This window comes from Struthio camelus, chromosome 1 (genome assembly GCF_040807025.1).
Source record: "Struthio camelus isolate bStrCam1 chromosome 1, bStrCam1.hap1, whole genome shotgun sequence".
Classification (NCBI taxonomy): domain Eukaryota; kingdom Metazoa; phylum Chordata; class Aves; order Struthioniformes; family Struthionidae; genus Struthio; species Struthio camelus.
In genome coordinates, this window is record NC_090942.1 from 163776853 (window position 1) to 163801246 (window position 24394).

At 41.4% G+C, this 24394-nt stretch overlaps 1 protein-coding gene across 7 annotated transcripts in view; it reads left to right on the forward strand.

The window, feature by feature from the left end:
• Positions 1 to 1075: 1075 nt before the first annotated feature.
• TMTC4 (transmembrane O-mannosyltransferase targeting cadherins 4) overlaps positions 1076 to 24394 on the forward strand; it is a 53194-nt gene continuing 29875 nt past the window's right edge. For 2 of the 7 annotated variants that reach the window (XM_068927998.1, XM_068928008.1), the window contains exons 1-5: positions 1086 to 1197; positions 3442 to 3657; positions 8851 to 8966; positions 11048 to 11264; positions 15091 to 15178. In XM_068927998.1, coding sequence (XP_068784099.1) covers positions 3496 to 3657; positions 8851 to 8966; positions 11048 to 11264; positions 15091 to 15178 — 583 coding nt within the window. In that variant the 5' untranslated portion in view covers positions 1086 to 1197; positions 3442 to 3495. Of the gene's footprint in view, positions 1198 to 1711; positions 1819 to 3441; positions 3658 to 8850; positions 8967 to 11047; positions 11265 to 15090; positions 15179 to 20596; positions 20618 to 24394 lie in introns of those variants that run through there. The other 5 variants (XM_068927956.1, XM_068927972.1, XM_009680086.2 and 2 more) reach the window with 5 other exon arrangements.

Below are 24394 nucleotides of genomic sequence, written 5' to 3' on the forward strand. Positions count from 1 at the left end.
AAGATTTTATTGTTTTTAGGAAAGCTTCTGAAGAACATTTGGTAGTGTATTTCAGTATTTAATCACACTTTTTAAATGAGAAAAGCGCACTTATGAAATGCATGAATAAAGTACACCTGATAAAGCCTTTTCCTTGCTTCCTTATGGCATTTGTTCCACGGGGAGCACCTGTAGTAAGTCTGCAAACTCATGGCAGGACCAGGGCCTCAGCGGACGAATACGGGAAGCAAGCCAGGCGCCGGGATGGGAAACGTGCCCTGCTAATGTATCCCTCTGCTGTAGCTCCAAAGCTCGCTCTGACAGGCAGTCGTTAGCAGCGAAGGCACCCGTGCAAAGCGGCAAGTCGCCCGTGTTATATGACTCCGGTGGCTTTCCCGCATCTTATTCCCGGGGATGATCACTTCGTGGAACCCCATCACCCCAGCAGCCTTATCTAAGGAAAGAGAGGCGGCGCCGGGCGTTAAAACACCCACTGCAAACGCCCGGCAAGTTCTCAGAGGGGGCAGGGAGAGCCCCTCCGGCTGGAAACACCCCCTCCCTCCCCTCACTCCCGGCCCCGCGACGACCCAGCTCACCCGCCGCTAACGGTCGCGGCAACGGTGGCGGCGCGAGGGCAGGGCAAAACCCGCCAGCGCGGGCCGCGCTCCAGCGCCCGCAGCGGGCACCCAGGTGAGCGGGGGGAGCCGCCGCCGCCGCCGCCGGGAAAGGGCGGGGAGGGGAGGGGAGGGGAGGGAAGGGAAGGTTGCTTTGTGAACGAGACAGCAGTCCTGCGAGCCGCTCTGAGGGGCGGCGGCCGCCCCGCTCGCGCCTCGGTGCGAGGCGGAGGCGTGTGGAGTCGGGGGCCGGGGCGCGACCTGCACCGGGCCGAACCGGACCGCACCTACCGCGCTCCCTCCCTTCCCTCCCCACCCCCCCCGCCAACCGCTGCTACCGCGACTGAGCTCCTCGCTCCGCTTACTTCAGCCCAGCCCGCCGCGCGTCACAGCCGCCGCCGCCAATGGGAGCGCGGAGCTGCCCCGGAGGGGCGGGGACAAGGAGGGGTGGGGCGGCGGGGGAGCCAATGAGCGCTGAGGATGTTTCCCGGAGCCGAAGCGGCGGCGGCCCCTCCCCCGCCGGCCGCTCCGGCTCCGGGCTGGCTGGACGGGCAGAGTTTCGCAGCCCGGTGGGCGATGCCGCTCGGGCTCCTTCTCGTTGCAGGTAACGCCGCGTGGGGTCCCTCCTCCGTCTCACGGGGAACGGGGCTTGCCCTTGCCCCGCTCGCCGGCGGGGGCGGCGACGCAGCTAGCCGGGACGGGGCGGCGGAGCGTGTGCCGCGATGGGGCAGAGGGACGGGGCGGAGGCGCCGCCGCCAGGACAAAAGGGAAGCCGCGAAGCGGGGTCGGGCCGCCGCGAAACTCCCGGCGGGGCTTCCCCGCCCCGCAGCCTCGCCTCTGCCGCCTTCCCGGGCAGCGTCCGCCCCGCGGGGAGCGCCCCCGGCTGCCCGCCGCCCGCTCGGACCGCTCGCAAGTTTGTGGGCTGCGCGGGTGGCGGTTGCGACCGTTGGCGCTCGCCGGCGGGGCGCGCGGGCTTGGGGGGCGGGGGGGGGAAGGGAGGCAGGAGGAAGGGCTCGGGAGAGCGGGGCTGGGTGCCGGGAGCAGCGGAGCAAAGCGGCAGCCCTGGTGCCGGCGTGGACGGTAGCGCTCGGAGGGGTGCGCGCCCATCGCGGAGGTTGTTGTCCCTTCTGGGCTGCACTTCGGGAGGTTAACACCTGTGCCCTTGTCAGCGAACCCCCACGGGCTGCTGGCCTCTTCTTCTGAGCCGCAGAGGGATTAGCTGGCAGTACGTGTAAATCAGATAAATAGAAAAAGCATATATGCAGAAACTTTCTGGGCAAGACTTAATTTTGAGCAGATGAAATGTTTTAAGTAGGTATTTCTGAAGTGGGCATTGGTGCTGTACCTGGGCTATTATGAGCAATGTGCTTCCCTTTGATTAAAGGTCTTGCTTCCAATCATTTTTCTTTAACAAACAAACAAAAACACAAGGGTGAATTACTCTGGGAAAAAGATTTTGCCCTGAAAGGCTGTAGCCCAGTTTGCTCTGCTAAGGAGCTCCATTCTCTGTCAGCTTTACGCAGCTTCGTGTTACTGACTCTCGTCGGGATTGTGGAGCACTTTTAAATAGTCCCCAAAGCTAGGAGAGGTACTGGTGTGACAGGGAGTGCTGCCTGCCCATGTGCTTATGTGTGCACAGACTGGGAATATGTGGAAACTGGAGTTTAGTTTTGTGAACAGAACAGCTACAAAGCAATTGAGCTAGCAATTTTCATGGTCAAATACGTTCGGGAAGCCAAACCTTTTTTTTTTAGATTGTACAAAGACATTAAATATAATATTTACAAGGGTGCAACAGTTGATATAAAAAGCCGATAAATTAAGAAGTTAAGCTTTTGACCCTAGTTCGATTGGGTGTGTACCTGTCATTTGGGGGGGGGGGGGAGGGGGCTGCAGGTACATAGTTCATATTCTGTTTTGATATTACTGTAGTCTTCTGTTTGTAACCTACCCCCTCTGCCGCTTATACCAGCACTTGAGAACAAGACCACTAACAGTAGTACTGTGGGAGCACCAGAGAAGCCTGGATGGAATAGCTGCTCAGACAGAGGGCTGGGTTTGGGGCATCAGAAGAGACCTTTCTAAGGAAAAATGGCTCATGGGTGAACTTTCAGTCTCGTTATCCTCACATTGATGTATCGCTCAGACCTGTTGGATTGCGTGGTGTTTTTCATCCAGCTCAATGACTATGAATATAGTAATGAGATTTAGACTCTCCTATACTTGCAGTGGGCGGAATGATCCAGTGAATATGACTTTGAGTCTTAATTGTATGCTGCTTAGTGGCTTATGTTTCAATTGTTGGGATTTAGGGCCTAGTCCTTTAACTGCTACCTGTATATGTCAACTTTTGATGTTTGTATGAGTTCCCACTATGGGTTGTTTGCAAGTCTAGATCATTTAATTCAATTAACAGAGGAGCGTTCAGCTCTTTTCTCTATTTGTATTTGTTTTTCACTACCTTATTCCTATAATCAAATTAATGTTTATCATTCTGTTAAGAACTTTATAGATGCTCTACAATTCCCAGAATGCTCTTACTTTTCATACTTGCAAAGAATAGTAAGAAGCAGAAAAACAATGACTTGCTCAGGGTTTAAAATTTACCTATGCCAGAGCTTGAACTTAGAATCTAAGAATTTCCTGGCTTTTATCTCTGTGCTCAGACCATGAGAGACTGTGCCTTTTTTCCAAATTCAAAATAAAAAAATTATATTTAGATATGTTCTGATAATTAGGAAATACACTAGATAGAATGTTGAGGTGTGTGAAATTTCATTCTCCTGTCCCAACTTTTTTCATGTGTGTGAAATGCAGGAATAATTGTGTATTTGTATATTTCTTTCAGATTTGCAACCAACATAATGCTAAAGCTCCCAACTTGGAATGAGCATTTCACAGAATGGCACAAACAGAACCTAGTCTGGACCATGACGTATCATGGTTCCTCCTTCCCTCATACTGGGCTAAAATGGTTGTGGGATTAATTTCTCTCCTCTGCTTTGCTAACAGCTACGATGGAGATTTTGTCTTTGATGATTCTGAAGCCATCATCAATAATAAGGTTTGTCTTGGTTTTTTTTTCCCCTTGATTTAAATGATTGTAGAAAAAAAAGAAAAGACAACAATCATGGTAGGCCCAAAATAGTCATCTTAGTGAATAACTTCTTTCTGATATTCCTTTTCTTGAATTTTTTTCTGATGCTTTTTTTAAAGTAAGCCTTATTTAAGGTTGACGGAGAAGCTGTACAGCAGTATTCTACAAAAAAGTTAGAAGCATGAGCATATTTAACAAAATCTTATTCCCAAAGCTATTTGAATAACTTGAGTTCTGATGCATAGACAACAGAGTGAACAAATTAACCAGCTTATTTTTTTTTTCCTTCTCAGAATGCATCTCCTTTAACCCTTTTGAAAGTGAGATTCTCTGCTTAACAACTGTTGATGTCTGGTCAAGGGCAATAGCATCTCATTTTGCCCTACCAAATACACTGTCTGCTTGTCATCCAAGAAAGTATTATCGAGGGTTGCAGCGTGTTTGCATGCGATGTTTAGTAGCGCTTATTCACACGCTACCTGTACAGCAAGACTGCTGCTAGAGCTAATTTTGCTGTCATTGCTAAGCCAGTGAAAGTATGCAGTAGACTTTCCTAATACCCATTGATGTTCATAGGAGATTTTCTATTATCTCCACAGAGTGACAGATGAATAAGCCAAATGAACACACTTACTCCAGTTGCAAGATGCGTAATGCATTGCTAAGTGATTCTAGGGTACAGGGATTCTCTAGCTGTGGTTTATACCATTAAGAATGCTTCCTTTACCCTTGTGTTCCTTCCCCAGTTAATAATCCTGTGATAACAGTAGTTGCTGAAATACAGGCAGGGTATTCTCGTGCTTCCCTTTAAAAATTATCATAAATACAATGAACAATCCTCAAAATACTTTGAATTTAACAGATTTTTCAAACTATGTTACTTGAACAAAACTGTAGTTGAGATTCCTTATGTTTTGACATTGAGGAGTTGGAATTGAGTGTTTGCAATTGGTGAGACACTTCATAGCATCACATGTGGCAGTTGGTGAGGCTGTGCTCGTGGCTAGGTGTTGCGGTTACTCAGTGGACCTTACTCTCCTCTGGGAAATTCTTGTAGAAGGTTTGGAAAGAAGCACAGAGTAAAAAGGAGTAAAAAAGAATGACCCTTATGTTGGTTCTGTTTTCCTGAAGCCATAGAAGTACAGATAATAATCTACAGAGACTCAGATACCTCTAGAAGAATACATTTAACTTTTTGTTTTACATTGCACAAAGTTTAGAGGCAATTTATCACAGCATGCTATTTAGAATCCCACTGAATTATATTTTCCTTAGACAACTTTGTATTATGCTTATATATGATGTGTGTTATCTTACCTTGAGTTATAAATGTGTGGGGGGGGGAGGGGGGGAGAAATACATGCCAAATTGGAGATAAAGCTGCTAAGAGAATTCTATAAACAAATTAAGAACCTGCAGTCTTTTTTTTTTTTTTTTTTTTAAGAACCATTATATTTTAAATTACACAACTCCTGGAAATATCTCCTTTTGAAAAGTTTTATTTGGGGCATAATGATAACACTGAAACTTTCTGAAAGAGCAAACAAAACTGATGTTGAAACCAAGGCAGGGGTAGGTTTAATTGTTTTGTTCTCATGCAGTTTCCATGCGTTCAGTTTTTATTTTTCAAGAATTTCAATTTATCTGTGCAACACAAAAACTTGTCCTGGGATTATAGGTGTTGGCAACTGTGAGAAATTAAATCAATTACTTGAATAGATTAGTTCATACATAGGCTACGTGCTTGAAAATACGTGAGACTTGTTGTATTTTTTGCATCTGAATCTTCTGCTACTTCCTGGAAATTGCATGAGATTTTGATGATGGTATCACTGTAACACAGGAGTCAGATAAATATATGGAAATGCAAAATCCATACTAAAAATGTGGAGACGATGAGTTTATCAGTTTGATGGGGCAGTAGAGCATCTAGCAAAGGGAGAGTTTTTTGAATAGTGTACAGCATATTTTATTTCCATTCAATATGTGAGGCAGCAGGTGAAGTAATTTTATAGATCTGCTGAGCATTACTTTTGCAGTATTTTCTTGTGTGATACACTGTGACCCTTTTGTTACCTCACTAGCCCTCCCCCCAGTCTTTCCTTTTTTAATGAAAGATACACTGTTAGTTGGCCCCATGCCTACCGTATGGTGCAGCGTTCTGTTATTAGATTTTATTGGTGTTCAAGGCTATTTTCCAGATTCTTCCTTGTCATTTTGAGCAGCGTTTTTACTGATTTTTGTCTGTTTTTATTTACTAGCTTGGCAAGACAAACAATTGGATTAGCAGAAACTTCAGACATAAGGCATCTTTTCCATAAAGCATTATGTAGAAAAACTGACCTTTTTTCAAGTATTGAACCCTGTTGTGTGTAAGTTGCTGCTAATCAAATATTTAGAGATTCTTTGGTATCTACATTCAGTGCTGATAGAGGAAATCATACATAACTTTTAAATAGCTGTGACTCTTGGAGCAAACCATTTCCCTTTTGGGGTAAGTCCATAGAGTGAGAAAACTCATGTAAGTGACTTTCTCTCCCAGAACTTAAAGACACATGAACAAGTCCACTGCTTGTGTGCTCTGAAGATTTCCAGGTTATAAGGAAGTATAATTTGATCATTAAATAATTCTGTGTATTCAGCTTTTCCTGCATTCTTCCTATTCAAGATAAAAACAGACTGATTTTGAAGGAGAGGAAAACCCAGGCTCATACATCCCAAATATATTTCCCATCTCATGTTATTGAAGGCAATTTGTGGCATCAAAGCCATATGTTTAACATTGTAGTCATTCCTTTATTAAACAAAAAAAAAGTCTCTTTCATAGTCCACTTATCTGACAAACGTGTAAGGAACAGTGTCATTGGTTGGAATAACAGCCACAACGCCTACTAACACACACCCACCCACCCACACACCCACCCACACACCCTGCAGAGTGCAAAGACTTCAGTGGGCTGCTGATTAGGTGCTCTCCTGCTCTGACCATCAGATTGTCCTTTAGGGTTTGTGCATACAAGTGAGGAATGGGATTGGAATTTAGGTGCCTAAGGCCAAAACTTAGTCTTGGGAGGGAAAAACAATTCTTAGCTATGACTTGACAGAAGAAACATCTGTGCTCTGTATGTGTGTCTCACTTGATCTTGAGAGCAGAGAAGCTTTGCACTTTGTTATTTCTTAAGTCGAAACAGGATCCCCTGTGAAGCTTCATCTATTAAGATTTTCCCCAAGAACGGCTAATCCACATCTGTAGTATAGGGCTTCTCAAAGTCTTCTGCTTTCTTTTCAGCACAGTGACAAAGCTTCCACAGGAATAGCAGAGATCTTTCAGGAACACAGCCTCTGTGGGAGGGTTGCTCTAGCTTTGTGTCTAGCTTGGTGGTTAGAAATGGAAGAAACAGTCTTCAATAGGTCACATGCTGTGAGTGATTGAACTACCAAGCTGTTGTGTAGAAAGGGAGGGTACTTCTTCCATCATAACACAGATGCAACTTACACAAGTGTTTAAGTAATGGCAGTGAAGTTAGTACATTTGTCCCTACATTTTGATTACCAGCTTGATAGAGAGTACTTCACTTCATGTGACAGTGTGTGCTACGATTTCTAGCCTGCTTCCCCTTCTTTCTAATTGTTTTTTAGCCCATTAATATTGGTCACATTTGATCAAACGATAGAAATGCATCATTTTCTGCAGTTACAGATTTTTGGCTGGATAAAGGACAGAATGTGTAGAGCAAGAAGCAAGAAGAACTCAGTTATTTTAAATGCAGTTTAGCAGCAGCCTGCCGGCATTTGCACATGGCCAAGAGATTTGCCTGTACCTTGGGACTAGCAACAGAACGAGTCTCTCTCCTTGCTAGCAGGCCATAGGAGGAGCTCAAGATATTGCAGAGTGAAGTGAAAGGTAGCAGCATTCGAGAGGGACTGGAGTTGGTGAACCGAGTGTGTTATGACATAGAAACTTGTAAGGAGAAGACACAGGAAGCTGAGCTTTGTTAGCCCCTGCGTGGGTTTAGCAATTTGGGTAGTCTGCTCACTTTTGTTTGGATTGGCTGATTGATGTGTTTTGGTTTGTTGCCCCCTTTTAACAATTTAGGGGGTGGGAGGGGCATAAAGTAACTTGTGCTTGATGGCATGTGTAATACCAGCACTTGTATGGAAGTTATTCATTCGCTAGTATGGTTGTGCTCTTAGGTTCTGTCTTATCTTTACATATATTTAACCTGTGCATTTACTTCAGCATAAATTGGTGCTTATTAGAATTTGTCCCGGGGAACAGGAGGACGAGAGGGTAAGGAGAAGATGAATAGGTTAGAATGAGCTTCCCTGCTTGTCATCATAGAAAACTGAGGAGGATGCTACCAAAGTCAATTTGCTTAAAAAGGTGACCTCCTTATTTTTTTTCCTCTTCAAAGCGCATGTTTTCTATTCAATAGTTTAGGTGGTTTGGATTGTTTCCCTAGACATGCCTTTAAGATGAAAGGAAAGAGTAAGCTCTTCCTTTGTTATAGTGCTCTGCCCCAAATTGGCATACTAGTAACTTCTTTTCTAACTTTTGTTATTAATCTCCTTTTAGAGCAGTATGCTGAGGAATTTACATCTTGGTTTCATGTGCTAATAACAACAACAACTATTTGAATAGTATCCTGTGCAAAGAAAGGCATAGCAGGCTTTAAAAGAGCTAATGGTTGGCTTCTATCTTTACTCTTTGTTGTATATCTTTCTTGGTTTCATTAGTAGTTGTGCTACTGGCACTCTTAGAAAAATAACTGTTTCCAACAGCTTGTGCTTGGCCTCTTTCCCAAGATATTTTAGACTTACAATCAAAGACATTTTACAAAAATATTTTTTGTGTGTTTTATAGCTCAGCTACTGGACCAGTTTCTCAACTGATGTAAATCATCATAGCTCTACAAAATTTCCCGTAGTTCTGCCTGTTTACAGAATCCAAGTGCTTTGGCCTTTATGATGACCGGCATGCAAGACATGACCTTCATTCGAAACTCGAGTACCTTGTGAGATGTCAATAATGAGCCAACAAGACACTTGATATAGCTACATTAGAATAAGTTTGTATTAGATAGAACTCGTTTATGCTTTAGCTGCTTTGAATCGAACAGAAATGTTAAGAGTGTGGTATTCAATGATATTTTATTTCAGGACCTCAGGGCGGAAACCCCACTTGGTGACCTGTGGCATCATGACTTTTGGGGTAGCAAACTCAGCAGCAATACCAGTCATAAGTCATATCGACCACTTACTGTCCTAACTTTCAGGTGAGACTTGCCTTTTTGCTCTAGGTCTGAAATGTTTTGACAAATGTCGGTTTGATTATACAGAGGAGACAGAAAACGGGAAAGGGCAAAGGAGTTACAGGAAAGTTGGATGTCTTTCATGAATTTGGTTGTCATGTTCACTATTTTAATTTTGATTTGAGTCTTTATTTTCAATTCCTTCATTCCCAAAATATACATTATTTTGACATTCTGTGTTTTATTATACCTGTCAGAGGTTGTCCTCTTACGTTTTCTTATGCGTTGTTGCTAAGGGTGGTACAGTTCAGGGTGTAGGACGCATCACCAAGGAACTAGGAGGTGTATGCTCCCTCTGCTTAGCCAAGCTGCCATGTGCACTGCTACTGTTTCTGTTCTTTGCTTTCCTGCTGACCCATGGAATGATTTTTGACAAATTGCATCCATCTGCTGTGGCCTTTTGTCACTAGGCCACCGGATAGTCTTCCCACCTCTTGCCCATGATATTTTGTCTTCAGCAGGGTGTTTGTGTCTGAGAATCCTAATGAAAGAGATGTTTGCCTGTGTAACCGACTTGCGTTTTATTTGCTGATTTTTCTCAAATAACTACAGGTTTATGAGGAGCCCTTCTGTAGATGCCTAGCTCCTGTGTTTTGTGCAAGGGCTTGTGCAAGCAGTAGACCACCTGAGAACTGGACACAGTAATACAAAGAACCTTTGAGGACTCAGCCTTAAGCTTCTTTACCTTTCCCCATCCGACTCTTGTTTTGTGAGCCTTCTGTGCTAGTGATTAAGGACCTGACACTGGTTCTGCAGTTATGTCCAGTCTGAGCAGGGGAGTAAGGGATTAGGGAAGAAGTACTCCCACTCTTCCTTTTCAGGTTCAAGCAATAGCTGTGACCCTTGAGTTCACTAGGGCTACTGAAGCGCTTAGCACAGTGGACTCTACTGTCTCACAGTTTGTTTTCACACTGTTGTCAAACAAAAATGTAAGTGAGGAAAAAAAGCTAGTGTCAATATCTTAAACCTATTAAAGCTTTCAGTGCATTACACAACACATGCTTTCTTCTCAAGTCTCTGTGGCGTATTCTGTCTGTAGTGACATCTTGGTTGGTTGAAGGAGAGAACTGAGATACAGTTATTACTCTACCGGAAAATATGGATGAGCATGTGAAGGTGGTCCATATAATGCTATTTTCAGGAGTTAGAAACTTCTTAACTCCCTTAAGCTCCAACTTTTGTGAATCACATTTACAGTATTTTTTTTAAAATAGATTCCGCTTAAGTCAGATGCAAGCTGACCAGATAAACTATATAAAATCCACTATCCAAACTAAGTTTCTGTATATCTTACCTACTGATAAAAGTAGTACAGAAAACAGCAAGATGCTTCCCCTTTTCCTTCTCCCTTTGCATTTTGTGCCTGAGTTTCTGTCTTGAATAAGGTCGTGGACTGAATTTTCAGTTACAGTTCTTTCTGGTTCTAAATCTCCTATGAAATCTCTCTGTAGCCAGTGTTGCAAATTAGTTATTTATATTTGCTGCCTGATCCCTTTCTGGATTCTGCTAGAACATTTTCCTGGTAGAATGTCAATGGAAATCTTAGTCTTGGGGTATATTAGTGTTTTCATTCTGTAGTTTTAATTAAAATGTTTTCGTCAAGCTACATGCATACCGTCTCTAAAGCCCAAGGCTATTCCCCCAGTATGGGGGAACAACCCCAGTGAGTTGTTTCTCTGCAGGACACTTCCTTGTGTCTACTTTTACCAGCATGGCAATTTTGAAATTTTTTTGCTGACTAAAACCCAATTCTAAGTAAAGACAGGTATGATTAATGTAATAGTGTTAACCCTTTGTCTTTGGAGAAGGATAGATATTATGCTTAATGTGATATCCCGTATGAATACCTGTATCGGAGAAAAGATCAAGACCTTGTTTCAAGCTTGCCGCAGTGGTTGGTGATAATACCCATGTGTTCTGGGGTTTGCTAGTATTTTGCACTCCCGTAATTGTTTTTATGTATAAATATAGTTTTGCTAGTTTTCTGTTTGCCTCTCTCTAACGTTCATGTAATTCCTAACCTTAATGTTTTTGTTTCAATACAGAATTAATTACCTTTTTGCTGGAGGCTTCTACCCCCTTGGTTTCCATGTCATCAATATAATACTGCATTGTACTATCTCAGTGTTGATGGTTGATGTGTTCTCAATATTACTGGGTGGGCTGCAATTCAGTAACAAAGGAAGAAGGCTAAACCTGGCTCCAAAGACATCTCTTCTAGCTGCTTTGCTGTTTGCTGTACATCCAGTGCACACTGAATGCGTAAGTACCTAAAACTTAGCTCCAACAATTTACATCTTAGATGTTCTTTACCAACTTGACTACTTAGTTCTGTCATAGCCTCACACACTACACATTGCTTTTATAAATATATATATATATATCTATACACACATATGTGTGTGTGTACATGTGTGTATATATATCTATTCTTCATGCTTCTCTTGACATATATCTTGTGAGTACAATCAAATATCATGGTTAGCATTTCCAGAATCTTAAAATTCCACAGTGCTGGACCTTATTAAGGAAGATAAATTAATCATTTAAGTACAAAAGTAAAGAAGGGTAGCCTTAAACTACAGAGAGTTTCCCTAATTACTGGATTAAGACTTCAACACTAGACACACTAGCTCATGAGCAGCCAAGGAGAGTGGAAGATAAACTGAATGCAAATGCCTAACCACCTTACATTCTCATTTGCTTTGTATAAAACAAGGAGTTATAAAATTGGAGGAAGGGCATTATAAGAACTCTGTATGTGACTGTACTAGAATACTGTGTGCGGTTTTAAATCCATGCCGATAAGGAGGATGCTGGCTCAAAAAAGCCATGAAAATGATTAAAGTATTGGAAACAGTCCTGTATCTTGAGAGATCGAACTCCATGGGTTTATATTTTTAGCTTATGAAGGAGAAGTTTAAAGGATTTTTTGATCACAGCCTGAAATGACTTACATGGGGAACAGAAATTTGATAGTAGTAGGTCCTTCAAGAGTGCAGACAAAGCATAATGTTTACTGGAAACTGAAAACATAAAGATGCGCAGAGTAGAAATAAGGCACGTGCATAGCAACCATTTAAAATACCTCACTCAAGATTGAAGTCACTGTGTGGAAATTCTAGTTAACAGATGTCTTTCTTAAAAAGCGTTTTTGCACTCATAGCTAAGAAAGCCTTCTGGCCTTATGCTGGTGGTCCTGCTGGATGTGGTCCTTGGTTCCTTCATATCTTATAACTATGAATAAATAAAATTAGAATAATCTCAATGCAGGAATCACTTCTAATAGTTTAAAAGGGCTAAACTGCTGAAAAAGTACTAGTTTTAGTTTTGATCTTTACCCTAGAAATGAATACTGAATCCTTCATGCACCTTATTCTACATATATAGCAGTAACTTCACTTAATCACAGCATGCTATAGTTAATTCCCATTGCACCTAATTGATGCTAAAGAGGTGACAAAGCTCTGCCTCACAGCTAACTGGGAGCCTTCTATTTATTGGGAGCCTAGACGTGGTGCGGGGTTCTGTATTGGCAAATCCTGAGATTTTCCTCACCTTATTAGGCTAAAACATTCTGCTGAATATTTTCTGGTGTTTGCTTGCCAGCAGGATAGCTTCTGTGTGAGAGCACCACACTTGTACTAGAGTCAGAATGGCCCTTGGTATTTGTTCCCCAAGACCAGTTTTAGATGTCAAAGTGAAGTAAAACAAGTCTCCAGTGCTCCAGATGTTCTGAAGCGTACAGTGAAATCTCACCTGAGCCTTAACTGCAGACTTGCTATTGACTCCTTTATTGATGCATACAATTTTGTTTTTATTTCTGTTTGACTCTGAAAATATATTTAAATCAGCAGGCAAATGTTATTAAGATGTCATGTCGTGTTCCAAGTAGTATCATCTGTCTGTATATGTGAGATTTGAAAACTCGCAAACACTTTGAGAAAATATTGGAAGAAGAGGGAAAAGGGAACATGCTGCACATTCATGCCCTGTCTCTTCTAAGATCCAAGAGTAGAAAAAAGCCCCTGATCAGTTTCACGGTGAATGATAAATATTTTGCAAAGTAACAGTCGTGATAATGCTATGGTTCTAACGTGAATGTGCGTCAGGCAACATCTCCTCAAACAGCATTTTTCATGATTTTAAAGCTGTGAGTTTTAAGTATCATGGCAACCTGGTTTTGAAATGAGATGACATATTTTAACATAGAATTCTGAAGAATCTGTCCGTTTGCTGCTTTGGTTTCTGTATGTATTTGGATTTTGTGTTGTATATACAACACAAACTATCATGTAAACAAGATCTTAAAGTTTAGTGCTTTCAGTACCTATGTAATAAAAATGTCTGTCCTTATGATTTTTACAGATACAAGTAAACACCGTTGTGGCATAGTTCTCTTTTGAAACACTTAATGTTTGTAAGAAATCTTTGAAACATAGACATCGGAATATGCCTGATGTTAATTTAAAAATGCATTTTTCAGTTTACCTTGTTATCAGAGACTATGGACTAGATCCGGCATCTGAGATATGAACCTTGTACTGTTGGAATCATCTGAGGCCGTTTGTGTTGTTACCCCTTAATCTCTTTGTTATAACAAGTTGGCATTATTTTCAAAATTGTCTCGGCTCTCTTTTACTTTTTTTCTCATTAGTTGAAAGTAGTCCCTGAAGCAGAATGGCACTTCATTATTTTCACCTTTCAGAGCTCTTCACAGCTATTGAGTTAATCCTCATAATTCCCCTATGAGATAGAAAAAGAAGCAGAGAAGTTAAGTGCGTGGCTTTGGATAAGTCAAGAAGTTTTTCTGAACTGAATATAGGAATCCAACAGTTTCTGCTTTTATGGTGCTCAGCTGAAGGTGAGGGTACAGCAGTGAGGGAGAGTCTCTTCAATGGATTCACTCCTACCCTCATGCCTCTGTGCTTCTGTTTGCCTCTGATGTTCTTCAAAAATAGCTGTTCCATCACATCAGACTGACACAAAATATTTCCCTTTTCCTGAGGGAGGATTAGTAGGTCCCTTTAAACCAAATGAAGATAAATTTCTTCTTTCTACTTTCCCTTCTCTATTCCACTCACAAATTGGGACAACTGGAGCACTACATAAGAACCAAAGTATATGCTTTTGTCCCTGAACCATTACCTCAGAGTGGATCAGAACACTGCAGCTGTCCTGTCTGACATCAGAAAGGCCTCTCTGGACATCTTCCCCAAGAAACACGGGACTTAGCATTCTAGGGTCTACAGCTCGTTTTGTTTCTAGCTCGTTGTTCTGTGTGTGTGCTCTGGAGGTCCCAACATCTGCAGTTTACAAACCTCTTCCATTCCGCTGTGTCGCGATTTCCACAGAAAATCCATGCTGCGTCCAAACATTTGTGTAACTGGGGAATGAAGTTCCAATAATGTGTTGAGGTGTTCCCAGCAGGTAGCTGTGAATACAGTTTAAGGGCTTGAGCCAAAGCTTGTTGATGGCCCTGAGAATATTTGATCTAAAGTTTGGCACAGATCCAGAGTAGTGAGACCCTTAAATGAGCTGCTGATTTTTCTCTGGCATTAGTTTAACTTCTGACACAAGAAGGTGCAGTTGGAGATAACTCTTACACAATCATAATATTAGCCAAAAAACATACTGGAGGGGGGACTTATTTCTGCTTCTGCAGCCTGGAAACTATTTGTTCGTTCTGAGTATTTAGACTGCCGTTTGAAGGCTGCCTTGTCTTCTGAAAGTGGACAGTCTTGATTTGTATTTTAGCAGAGTTACAGATTTTGTAGGGGTTGTGGGTGTTTGGTAAGGGTTCTACTGAAAGGCAGCCTTAATCCAAAAATCTGATGAAGTGAGACAGAGTCTACATTTTCTTCCATGATGTCCATTTTTTTGCTTCCTGAGACAGCCAACTTTCCTCAATTAAAGCCAAATGATTACTATTTAGAAAACTAGATGTCAATAAACTAGTAACCCAGGTTCTAAAAAGAAAAAAGTGATAGTGTTATGTTTTTAAATTTCACTTTGTATAAGTGTGCAAATTTTATCTCAGGTTCTCTAATAATATCTGATAACGTTAAACTTTTTTTTTTTTTTTAAGGTTGCAGGGATTGTTGGCAGAGCAGACCTACTGTGTGCCCTGTTCTTTTTGTTGTCATTCCTTGGCTACTGTAAAGCATTTAGAGAACGTAAGCATTCTGTTTGTCCCTTTAATTTTACATTGTATGCATTACCTGTATTCATACATTCCAGGGAAGTATAGCAAGCAAAAATGTCAGCTTCATGTGAATTGTATCTATTAATGTTTATACTCTCAGAACATATAACAAAAAGATCTGCGTTAGCAAGTATTTATTAATAGAAGAGTTGGAAGGAATGCTGTCTCTAATTCCTGTTGTACACTAAGAATGCATTTTAAGAAAAATTTTGTAATGGGATTATTTGTTAAATGGTTTATTATTTATGAGCATAAATAAGTGTTTTAGTAATCATCTATTTTAGAAATAAATCAAGCCGGTAAATATCTATTCTTAAACATTATGGTATACTTCATGCCATTAAGTTGGAGTGACTTAAATGGGCGCAAACTTTAGAAACCTTACTAGTATTTTTAGTAAATAGCCAAGCCTTATTCATATGAGTAAACCCTCTAAATTCCTTGCAAGTGCTGGCATATACATCTTAAATATAGTCACTCATCGAGTTTTTATGAGGCAACTGGTTTATTTTAACGTGAACAATTCCTTCCCAGTTTTCAAGTGACTTCTCAGATCTATTGTATTATCTGATCTGAATGCAAGTTGGCAGTTCAAATACTGTTGTGGAGACATTATCCTGGGGCTCTATTAAACAGACATGCAAGAATGTATCAATTCATGATCAGGAAAACTATACAGAACATGCAATCTGGCGACTAAATGTGCCCAACAGCAGGAAATTTAGAAATCATTTGGTGAACCTGTGAAGAGCTTGTGTAATATCGGTTCAATAGGCACAGGCTCTAATGTTTAACCACTGTTGGTGGTGCGTTACAGAGATACCTGAGCTGGCTTTAAATAATCTAGCTTAGAAGTATAGTCATTGGCATCATAGAACCTAGTGTAGACTGAGGGGTGAGCTGGTCCGCAGTGAGCTCTGAGATGCTGTGGCTTGTTCTTGCTAATTGAGCTTAGCTTGTATAGAACTGTTTTCCATATCCCTATACTCGATACCATAAGTTTAACTTAATCTTGGCTACCTCAAATTATATTTGTGGTGATTTGTGTTCACTTTCGATTTTTATTTTCCTCCCCTTTAGGTAGGTTTCATTTCTGTCAACTGAACCAATAATTTCTCGATGAAGTTAAGCCTCAGGATCTTGCTTGCTCATTTATTCTTTTCTCACCTACTGTATTAGGTAGGATCGTGCTCTGGACGTTTCTTGTATTAGTGCCAGAGTAAATTAGACAAATCAAAATACTGCTTTTAGGCCTTCCAGTGTGTTAATACAAGTCACGTGTATGGCAGGGGTAATAATCTTTGTTGAGGAACTCAAGAGCCAAGTTCTTAGTATGACCGTTAGAGGCTTTCAGATAGGAGCAAATAGAATTAATTTGTTTTGAAAGATACTGCAGGAATGATTGAGAATATCATGTACACTGATAATGCACATTCTGATTACTTTTACAATTTGCGAAGGCCATTCTGGCTACTTTTAGAAGTCCGTGTGATTTTTTTGAAAGTAATTTTGTCCTCAAATTCTGATCATTGATCTAGGAAAAGGAAAATGTTGTGAAGATAGGATACTAAGCACTGCTTAGTATTTTTTGTTGGACATTACCTTATAATGGTGACATAGCTGTGTCTCTAAGTAGATTTGCCAGGGAAGACTGCAATCTGCCAGTATAATTGCGCTTTTTGTTTTCCAGATCAGTTCTCTCAAAGTTGACCGTTACCTTCACTACCTGCTATTCCCTCAGCCACTTCTGAAAGGAATCTAGGGCTTTCTTTGTATACTGAAGAACTTTTATTTTATACTTAATGTCTTTCTGAAAGGTTTCTTCATTTTGGGTGCTTTGGTGAAAATTTTAGGTTCTTAAAGATCCTATCTGTTATCTCTTAATCGAGAGAATGAAAAATTATGTCATCCATCACTGTGGAAAGTACTAATAAGGTCTGTAGCAGGCCTTGCATAGAGCCTGAAGCGCTGCCCAACCTGCAGAGCCTCTCTTCCCTCTGAGCTTTACGTGGTTTGCCGCAAGCTGATGAGCAGCATGCCATGCAGCAGGCATTTCAATGTCAAGTTTTCAGGTCAGAATGGTTGGAATTGTTCTAATCTGAAAACTGGCTTTGAAACGCCTGGGCTGATTCACCGCTCATTCTAGATGTGTCTTGCTGTGGAACTCATTGATTTGTAAGTAGGAAGTTAAATGAGATCTTGTCTGCCACCAGTGTTCCTATAAACTTGATCTCCAGTCTGAGGAGCCAGCTGGGTTTTACCTTTCATTTGTTATGTGTTCGAGTATGCTTAGGCATTACTTACTGAAACTTCAGGAGGTTTCCCTACTCTCTGGCCTTAGGCGTTTCACTTGAGCATGTGCGTTAAAATCCTTGTCTCCCTGCTCTTCTTGTGAAGTCACTGGAAAGTCAGGTTCCTTTTGGTGGCCAGAAAGAGGAGTAGCCAGTCTTAGGCACTTGTAGTCACCCTGTAGAGGTACCTGACTCTTTCTTAGCTACATGGAAACTTAGGAAGACTAGACTTGTAACTTTGGGTGCATTTCCATTGTTAATTCAATTGGGCAGAAGTGCAGGTAGCTGCTAAAATGAAGCAGTCTAGCCTTATTTTATCATAGATCATAAAATAATTTCATTTGGAAGGAACCTCTGAAGGCCAACTCTAATCCAGCCATTCAAAGCAGGGCTAACTGCATAGCAGGTTGCTCCAGACCTTAGCCAGAGGAGTTGTAAATGTGCAAGGATGGCCATTCCACAGCCTCACTAGGCAACCTGTTTGGTACTTAACTGCCCTCCTGGAAAGAATTCTTTCTTCTTTATATCCAGTTGGAGCTTCCTTTGCTGGACCTTGTGATTGCTGCTTCCTGTCCTTTCTCTGGGCACCTCTGAGAAGTCTGTCTTTGTCATCCCTACAATGCCCCTTTAATTAGTAAGACTGCAGTTGGGTCCCCCTCAGCTGCCTTTTCTCCAAGCAAAAAAATAAAAGCCCAGGTTCCTCTGCTTCTGCTCATATGTTGTGTGCTTCAGCCTCCTAGCCATCTCAGTGGCTCTTCTCTGGACTTTCCACGGTATTGATCTCTCTTTTTATTGGACATAACACTGGACACAGTACTGCTGATGGGGCCTCACGAGTGCTGAGTGGGGAGGAACAACCATTTCTCCTGATCTGCAGGGTATGCTGTAGCTAGTACGGCCCAGCAAACATTTAATCTCCTTCATTGCTGCAAAAGGCGCCCTGCTAGCTCATATTGAATTTGTTGCACACTAAGAACTCCAGGTCCTTTTCTGCAGGAGCTGCTACCTAGGCAGTCCCCAGCCTGGACTGCTGCATGGTGCTTTCTGAGTTTCATAAGGTTTTGTCAGCCCATTCCCCCAGCTCGTTAAGGTCCCTCCAATAGCAGAGCTGTTCTCCGGTGTAACCATGTATCCTTCAGCTGTACCCCTTCCCACCACCAGTTTTTGTTCCACCCCCCCGATCTCTTTTCTCTTCCCCCCGCCCCCCAGCAGGAGAGGAGTTGGTCCGATTCACAAGGTAACTGATTGAACTCTAGTGTCTGTGTAGGAAAGGCTTTAGGAACAAGTAGCTAGATATGGAGAGAGAGCTGTAGGAGAGTATGACTTTTCAGTGGTTTGGTCAGGTTGAAGCAAATGTGAAGTTCTGTTGTTGGATGCTTCCGTTTTGGTGGTCTAAATTTCCCTTCTTGTAGCCATAAAAAATAGTAGGATAAATAAGGAATAAAAATCTTTTTATCTGAGTTTAACTGACTTCAATTCTACATGGACTGTGAGAGTTAAAGACAGTAAAAACCACCTTAGTCACTAACCTAAGCTGATCTGACTCTGAATGTTGATAAAGAGCAGGCGTTTTTAGAATGTGGACGTGTAATTTTAAGAACAGACTTAAACAACGTCTCCTAAGATGTTACCAAGAAAAAGATATCCTTTCCTCTCTCAGAATTAAAAATTATTTTCTTCTGCTGGCAAAGTCATGGTTATCTATGAGATCCTGAAACCCTGTAATACACAGCCAGTGTACATTGACAGTTCTAGTCCAAGTTAACAGTTGGCATTGCATCACTTCGTGGAGTAGTTTTTGTAATTAAGAGGGAAGGGAAAAAAACAACCAAAAAACCCACTGTGCGTTCCATTTTGGCAGGCTTATGTTTCTAGCCGTATACAGCTTCTTTATGATGATTCCACAGAAGAGTATTTTCTGCCACTTTGTTCCAGTATCCTATTTCTTTTTGTCCTGCTAGATTTTTATGTATTAAAGCCAAGCCTGACCCTAAAACCTAGGGCAACTGCATGAGCCCATGTTTCTGGATTTGGCTGTCACATGTGGTTACCACATACTCGTTAGCTGGTCTTTTACAAGACTAGCAGGGAGAGAACAACTACCAAAGGTGGAATGTTTTTTTTAGTTATTCTTAAATGATGCATGGTGGTGAGCCTCTTTTGTTGTACCTAAATGGCAATACAACACTAATGCCCTCACAATTTATGGACTGCTCTTGTATTGTCTTTTGAATACAAGTACCAAAATGTGTTTGATGCTAGTTTGTATTTAATATGAGCTTTGAGCTTCAGAATAAAACGTTAAGAAGCCTGAAATTAATGCTACTAATGTGGTTGTGTCCTGTCACATATACTTTTCTGTCTCTTGCAGCATCCCAGCATTGATATGAGACAGATAGGTTGTCTGTCTTAGAAGAACCTGACTTGTGTGTGTGTGAGGTAGTTTGAGATTTGTTCACAGCTGAGTTCCAAAAATCTATTTGTGTTTCACTAGCGTAGATGTAGTTGTGGAATCATTCCTCTTCTCTAATGGAGACAGAAGTCTCATAAGAGACAGTGGTTAGTGTTTGTTTTCACCTGCTATCTCAGTGAATGAACGCAAGATTTTTTTTTTTCCAGTTTGAGGGTGAGAACTCATAAAATGTCTGAGGAGAATTTGGAGGTACCATGGGGAAGTATGCACAATACTGAAAATAATCAGGAGATAAGAAAAGTAGAAGTTGTCAGGCTGGAAAACTTCCAAAGGAAAATAATGTTTTTTGTAAAGTTCGGTGTGTACAGCAGCTTGCTGGTCTGATGTGTTTTATTTGTGGCTTTGATGAATTTTTGGGTAGACAGTCTGTTTTAGCTGGAATCTGTAGCATTACTTTTTTTTAAAAAGTATCAACATTTAACACAGTATATGGGCTATAATTATGACTTATTCTAGTTCTAAAATTCTGTTACATTTTCTTCAATATGTGGATTTTGATGTTACCAGAACTCTTTCATAGGATAACAGTTATATTTGCAAGGAACTAATCTGTTGTTCTCATTCTGTCCTGCTGTTTTAAAACACATCTGTGGGGACAAATCCACTGCATGGGCTTTGGCGACAGCGAGAACTGACAACAGTTTAGGTACGTTCTGAAGGGAACTGCGGGTTATTACTTTATTGAATTTTAATACAGCATCTCTGGGAATTAACAAGAAGTTTTAAATCTGCTGCAGTGTTCATTTTCTCTTCTTTGTCTTCAGCTGTGACAGTGATTCAGTTGCGTGAGTTTGCCATCTGCATTGGTTATCTCTGAGTGATGTAAAATAGTGAGTTCATGAAATTCGTTTCATGTGAAAAATATTTGGCCTAGATATTAAATAGGGGATCAACTGCTTGCTTATATGCCATGATTCCTAAAAGCGACTTCATTCTGGTTGTGTGTTTCTGTTTTGTTCTGTTCTGTGTAGTCTCTGGTTAATCATCTGGTGATTCACTGCTAATATAGTAAAACATGCAAAGTTGCCTGTGGCAGCAAGTTTTTGTGGATATATTATGGAGATTTTTCTTTAATTTGGAAATGCTAAAGTCGCCTTTGTGAAAGAGATCCCTGTTAAGATACAGGGAACTGGTTAGCTATTTTGCAATTGATTGAGGGATATTTGTTATTGTTAAACCATGTGGGCCCTGATTTTCAGCCGTATGCCCTACTGTTCATGATTCCGCACATTGGGTGGGAGGACTTTTATGTGCAAAAATCTGATTATCGTTTTAAGAAGCATTGTAGAATTAATGCTAAATTTTGCTCCTCCAACATGGTGTAATTCGGAGATAGATAATCCTTCTGTGGTAGCCTATGTATATGAGTTTGAGGTGTTTGGAAATGTTTAGGGATGGCATTTGCTATTGTAGTTTTAATGTTAAGTTAATTGCTTAGTTGAACAGTAACGGTATATGCATTTAGAGAGTTGGAGACCCACAAGGGGATCCCAGGCTTAAGTAAACTCTACCTGGATTCTTATGTCATCTTTAAGAGCAGGTAATTCTTCCCTCTCTGCTTAGCAATGCACAAGCAGGGAGATCTTAGAGCTAGGTCAGATGAGAATTGGTGGTAGTTTAGTTGAAAGATACCAACCCTGCAGGCAAGACATATCAGTGGAGTATATGAATGTTTGTGAAAAATAAAGCTTCTCTGCAGGAGTTCGATGTAACTTACTTTGCTTTGCCTTTCAAAGGAGTAGGTGCTTTCACACTACCAGTTATTGTGTTTCACCTGAAGATGGTGATGACTTAAACTGCTCCAAGCTGTCACCTGCCAAAGCCCTAAGTTGTTCAGCTGGTCCATTGGTCCATAATGGGATGCCAGAATGGATTGGCTTTGAGGGAGGAAATGCTGAATGCCTAAATGTCAGAACTGGTAATTACTGTTTGTGGTTTGTTTGTTTGTTGTTTTTGGTTTTTTGCTGTTATTAGTTTGACTTTAAAGTAAGCATAGTACTCTAAACATGTAGTGCCTTTCTTCCTACCCTGAACTTCTGATGAATCTATTAAATTGTGAATTTAGGATACTGCAAAATAAGGTCTTTCAGAAGAAATAATATTAGCATTTAGGAAGGCAGAAGTGGAGTGTATCGTCATAGTGTGACTCTAAACTTATGACCAGCAATCAATTCCATACTAGAGCACTTTGTGTATCCAGTATTGCGCGGGATGTTGTTATTTAAGTCCAACAGTCAAAATGGAGGAGCCCTCTATCATAGCTTCTTAATGGCTCACACACATATTTCATTGAATCCCCTCAACTTTCAGACTTAATATACTACTAAGTAGGAGCCATCTGAGCACCCTTTTTATGTTAGCATAGAAGCACTATATTTTTTTAGCTTAAAAAAAAAAAAGAAAGTGATGAATACTCTTTTTCTTTGGCAAGCTTACAGCCTTGTCCATCTGTTAAGGTGGCACAGTGCCCACTCACAATATGGTGTACCAGTTTCAACTAAGCACAGGTGCCAACCAAAGATTAGTTTCATTCTCTGACAGAAGATCTTTCTGGTGGAAAGCAGCACAGTGTTAGAGGAATGTGCTTCGTTAGACTGATTACTTCTGTTGGCATGTGTGTATCCTAAAATAATTAGCGCTTATGCAGTGCGTTACATTTTCAAAGTACTGTTAAAAATTGATTGATAGATAGCATTGCTGAATGCCATTCTTCTGTATTAATTTTTCCAGCCTAGTCCTGAGTCTTCTGTAGTGTGAATAGAGGGGTATTTTTGCATATTGACCCAGGAACAAGTACAAGATAATGTGTTTCTTAATTGAAATTTTCTGTCCTTGAAATTTAATCACAACTGATGAAATTTGATAATATTACAGTCCATACCATAAGATGGTATTGACCTTTTGAGATTACAACAGGAAATAAAGAGACGGTGGTTTTGGTTTTGGAGGGGAAGTTTTGATATTTGTCTTTTCCTGCTGGATGTTTTTACCATCTTTGAGAGCTCATACCTAAGCTTGACTACAGCTGACATGCTGAGGGAGTCCTGGTGTATGAAACTTGGGCTGATCACAAGAAGACGTAAATGTTTCTGTACAGCTTTGAATTTATACCTATTGAATGGCATTCTATTACCAGTTTTTTTTTCCCTAGACCATTTCTCCATTTTGTCAATGGAATTCTGGTCCTGTTGTATGTTTTCTGGCCATGATAGCCTGGCAGCACTTTCAAAATTAATCAGCATATACCTTATTCCATCATCCCTGTTCTTTAAAATATCTGATAGAGCTAGATGTCCGGAATGTATCTTTCCATTTTTCAAAGTGAACAAGACTTCCTACTGTAGTGTTCCAATTGATAATCATATCCATTCAATAATAATTTCATCCAGTGCCTATTCTTCTAGCTTATCTCACACCATCTCCAGTGACGTTCTCATGCCTTCCTAAAGTCAAAGTATATGATGTTTATAGGTTTGCCTCTACCCAGAAGACCCTTTATGCATGGTTTGATGTAAATGGCTAAAATAAGTCTTTGGCAAGCAATTAATCATTTTCTTTTATCTTCTAGAGAGTCACCTGGAAAACATTTTGTCTAAGTGTTTTTCTAGGTAGTTTCACAGAATCACAGAATGGTTGAGGTTGGAAGGGACCTCTGGAGATCATCCAGGCCAACCCTCCCGCTCAAACACGATCGCCTAGAACACATTGCCCACGACCCCGTCCAGATGGCTTTTGAATATCTCCAAGGACGGAGACTCCACAACCTCTCCGGGCAACCTGGGCCACTGCTCAGTCACCCTCACAGGCAACAAGTTTTTCCTCACGTTCAGACAGAACCTCCTGTGTTTCCGTTGGTGCCCGCGGCCTCTCGCCCTGTCGCTGGGCACCGTGGAGAAGAGGCTGGCCCCATCCTCTTGACACCCTCCCTTCAGACACTTAGACACACTGATCAGATCCCCCCCTCAGTCTTCTCTTCTCCAGGCTGAGCAGGCCCAGCTCCCTCAGCCTTTCCTCATAGGAGAGATGCTCCAGCGCCTTCATCATCTAAGTAGCCCTTCACTGGAATCGTTCCTGGAGCTCCGTGTCTCTCTCGTATTGGGGAGCAAAGGACTAGACACAGTACTCCACGTACAGCCTCATCAGGGCTGAGGAGAGGGGGAGGATCACCTTCCCTCCACCTGCTGGCAACACTCTGCCTAATGCAACGCGGGAGACCGCTGGCCTTCTCGGCCACTAGGGCACACTGCTGGCTCACGGTCAACTTGTTGTCCACCAGGTCCTTAGCTCTTCCTTTCCTATTTTTTTTCCCCTTTACAAGTAGGCATTGCTTTTGATATAGTCCAAGCTTCTGGAATCTAAGATTCCAGGATCTCAGATTCCAAGATACAAGATCCGTGATTTCTTAAGATTACACCTGAGGTTA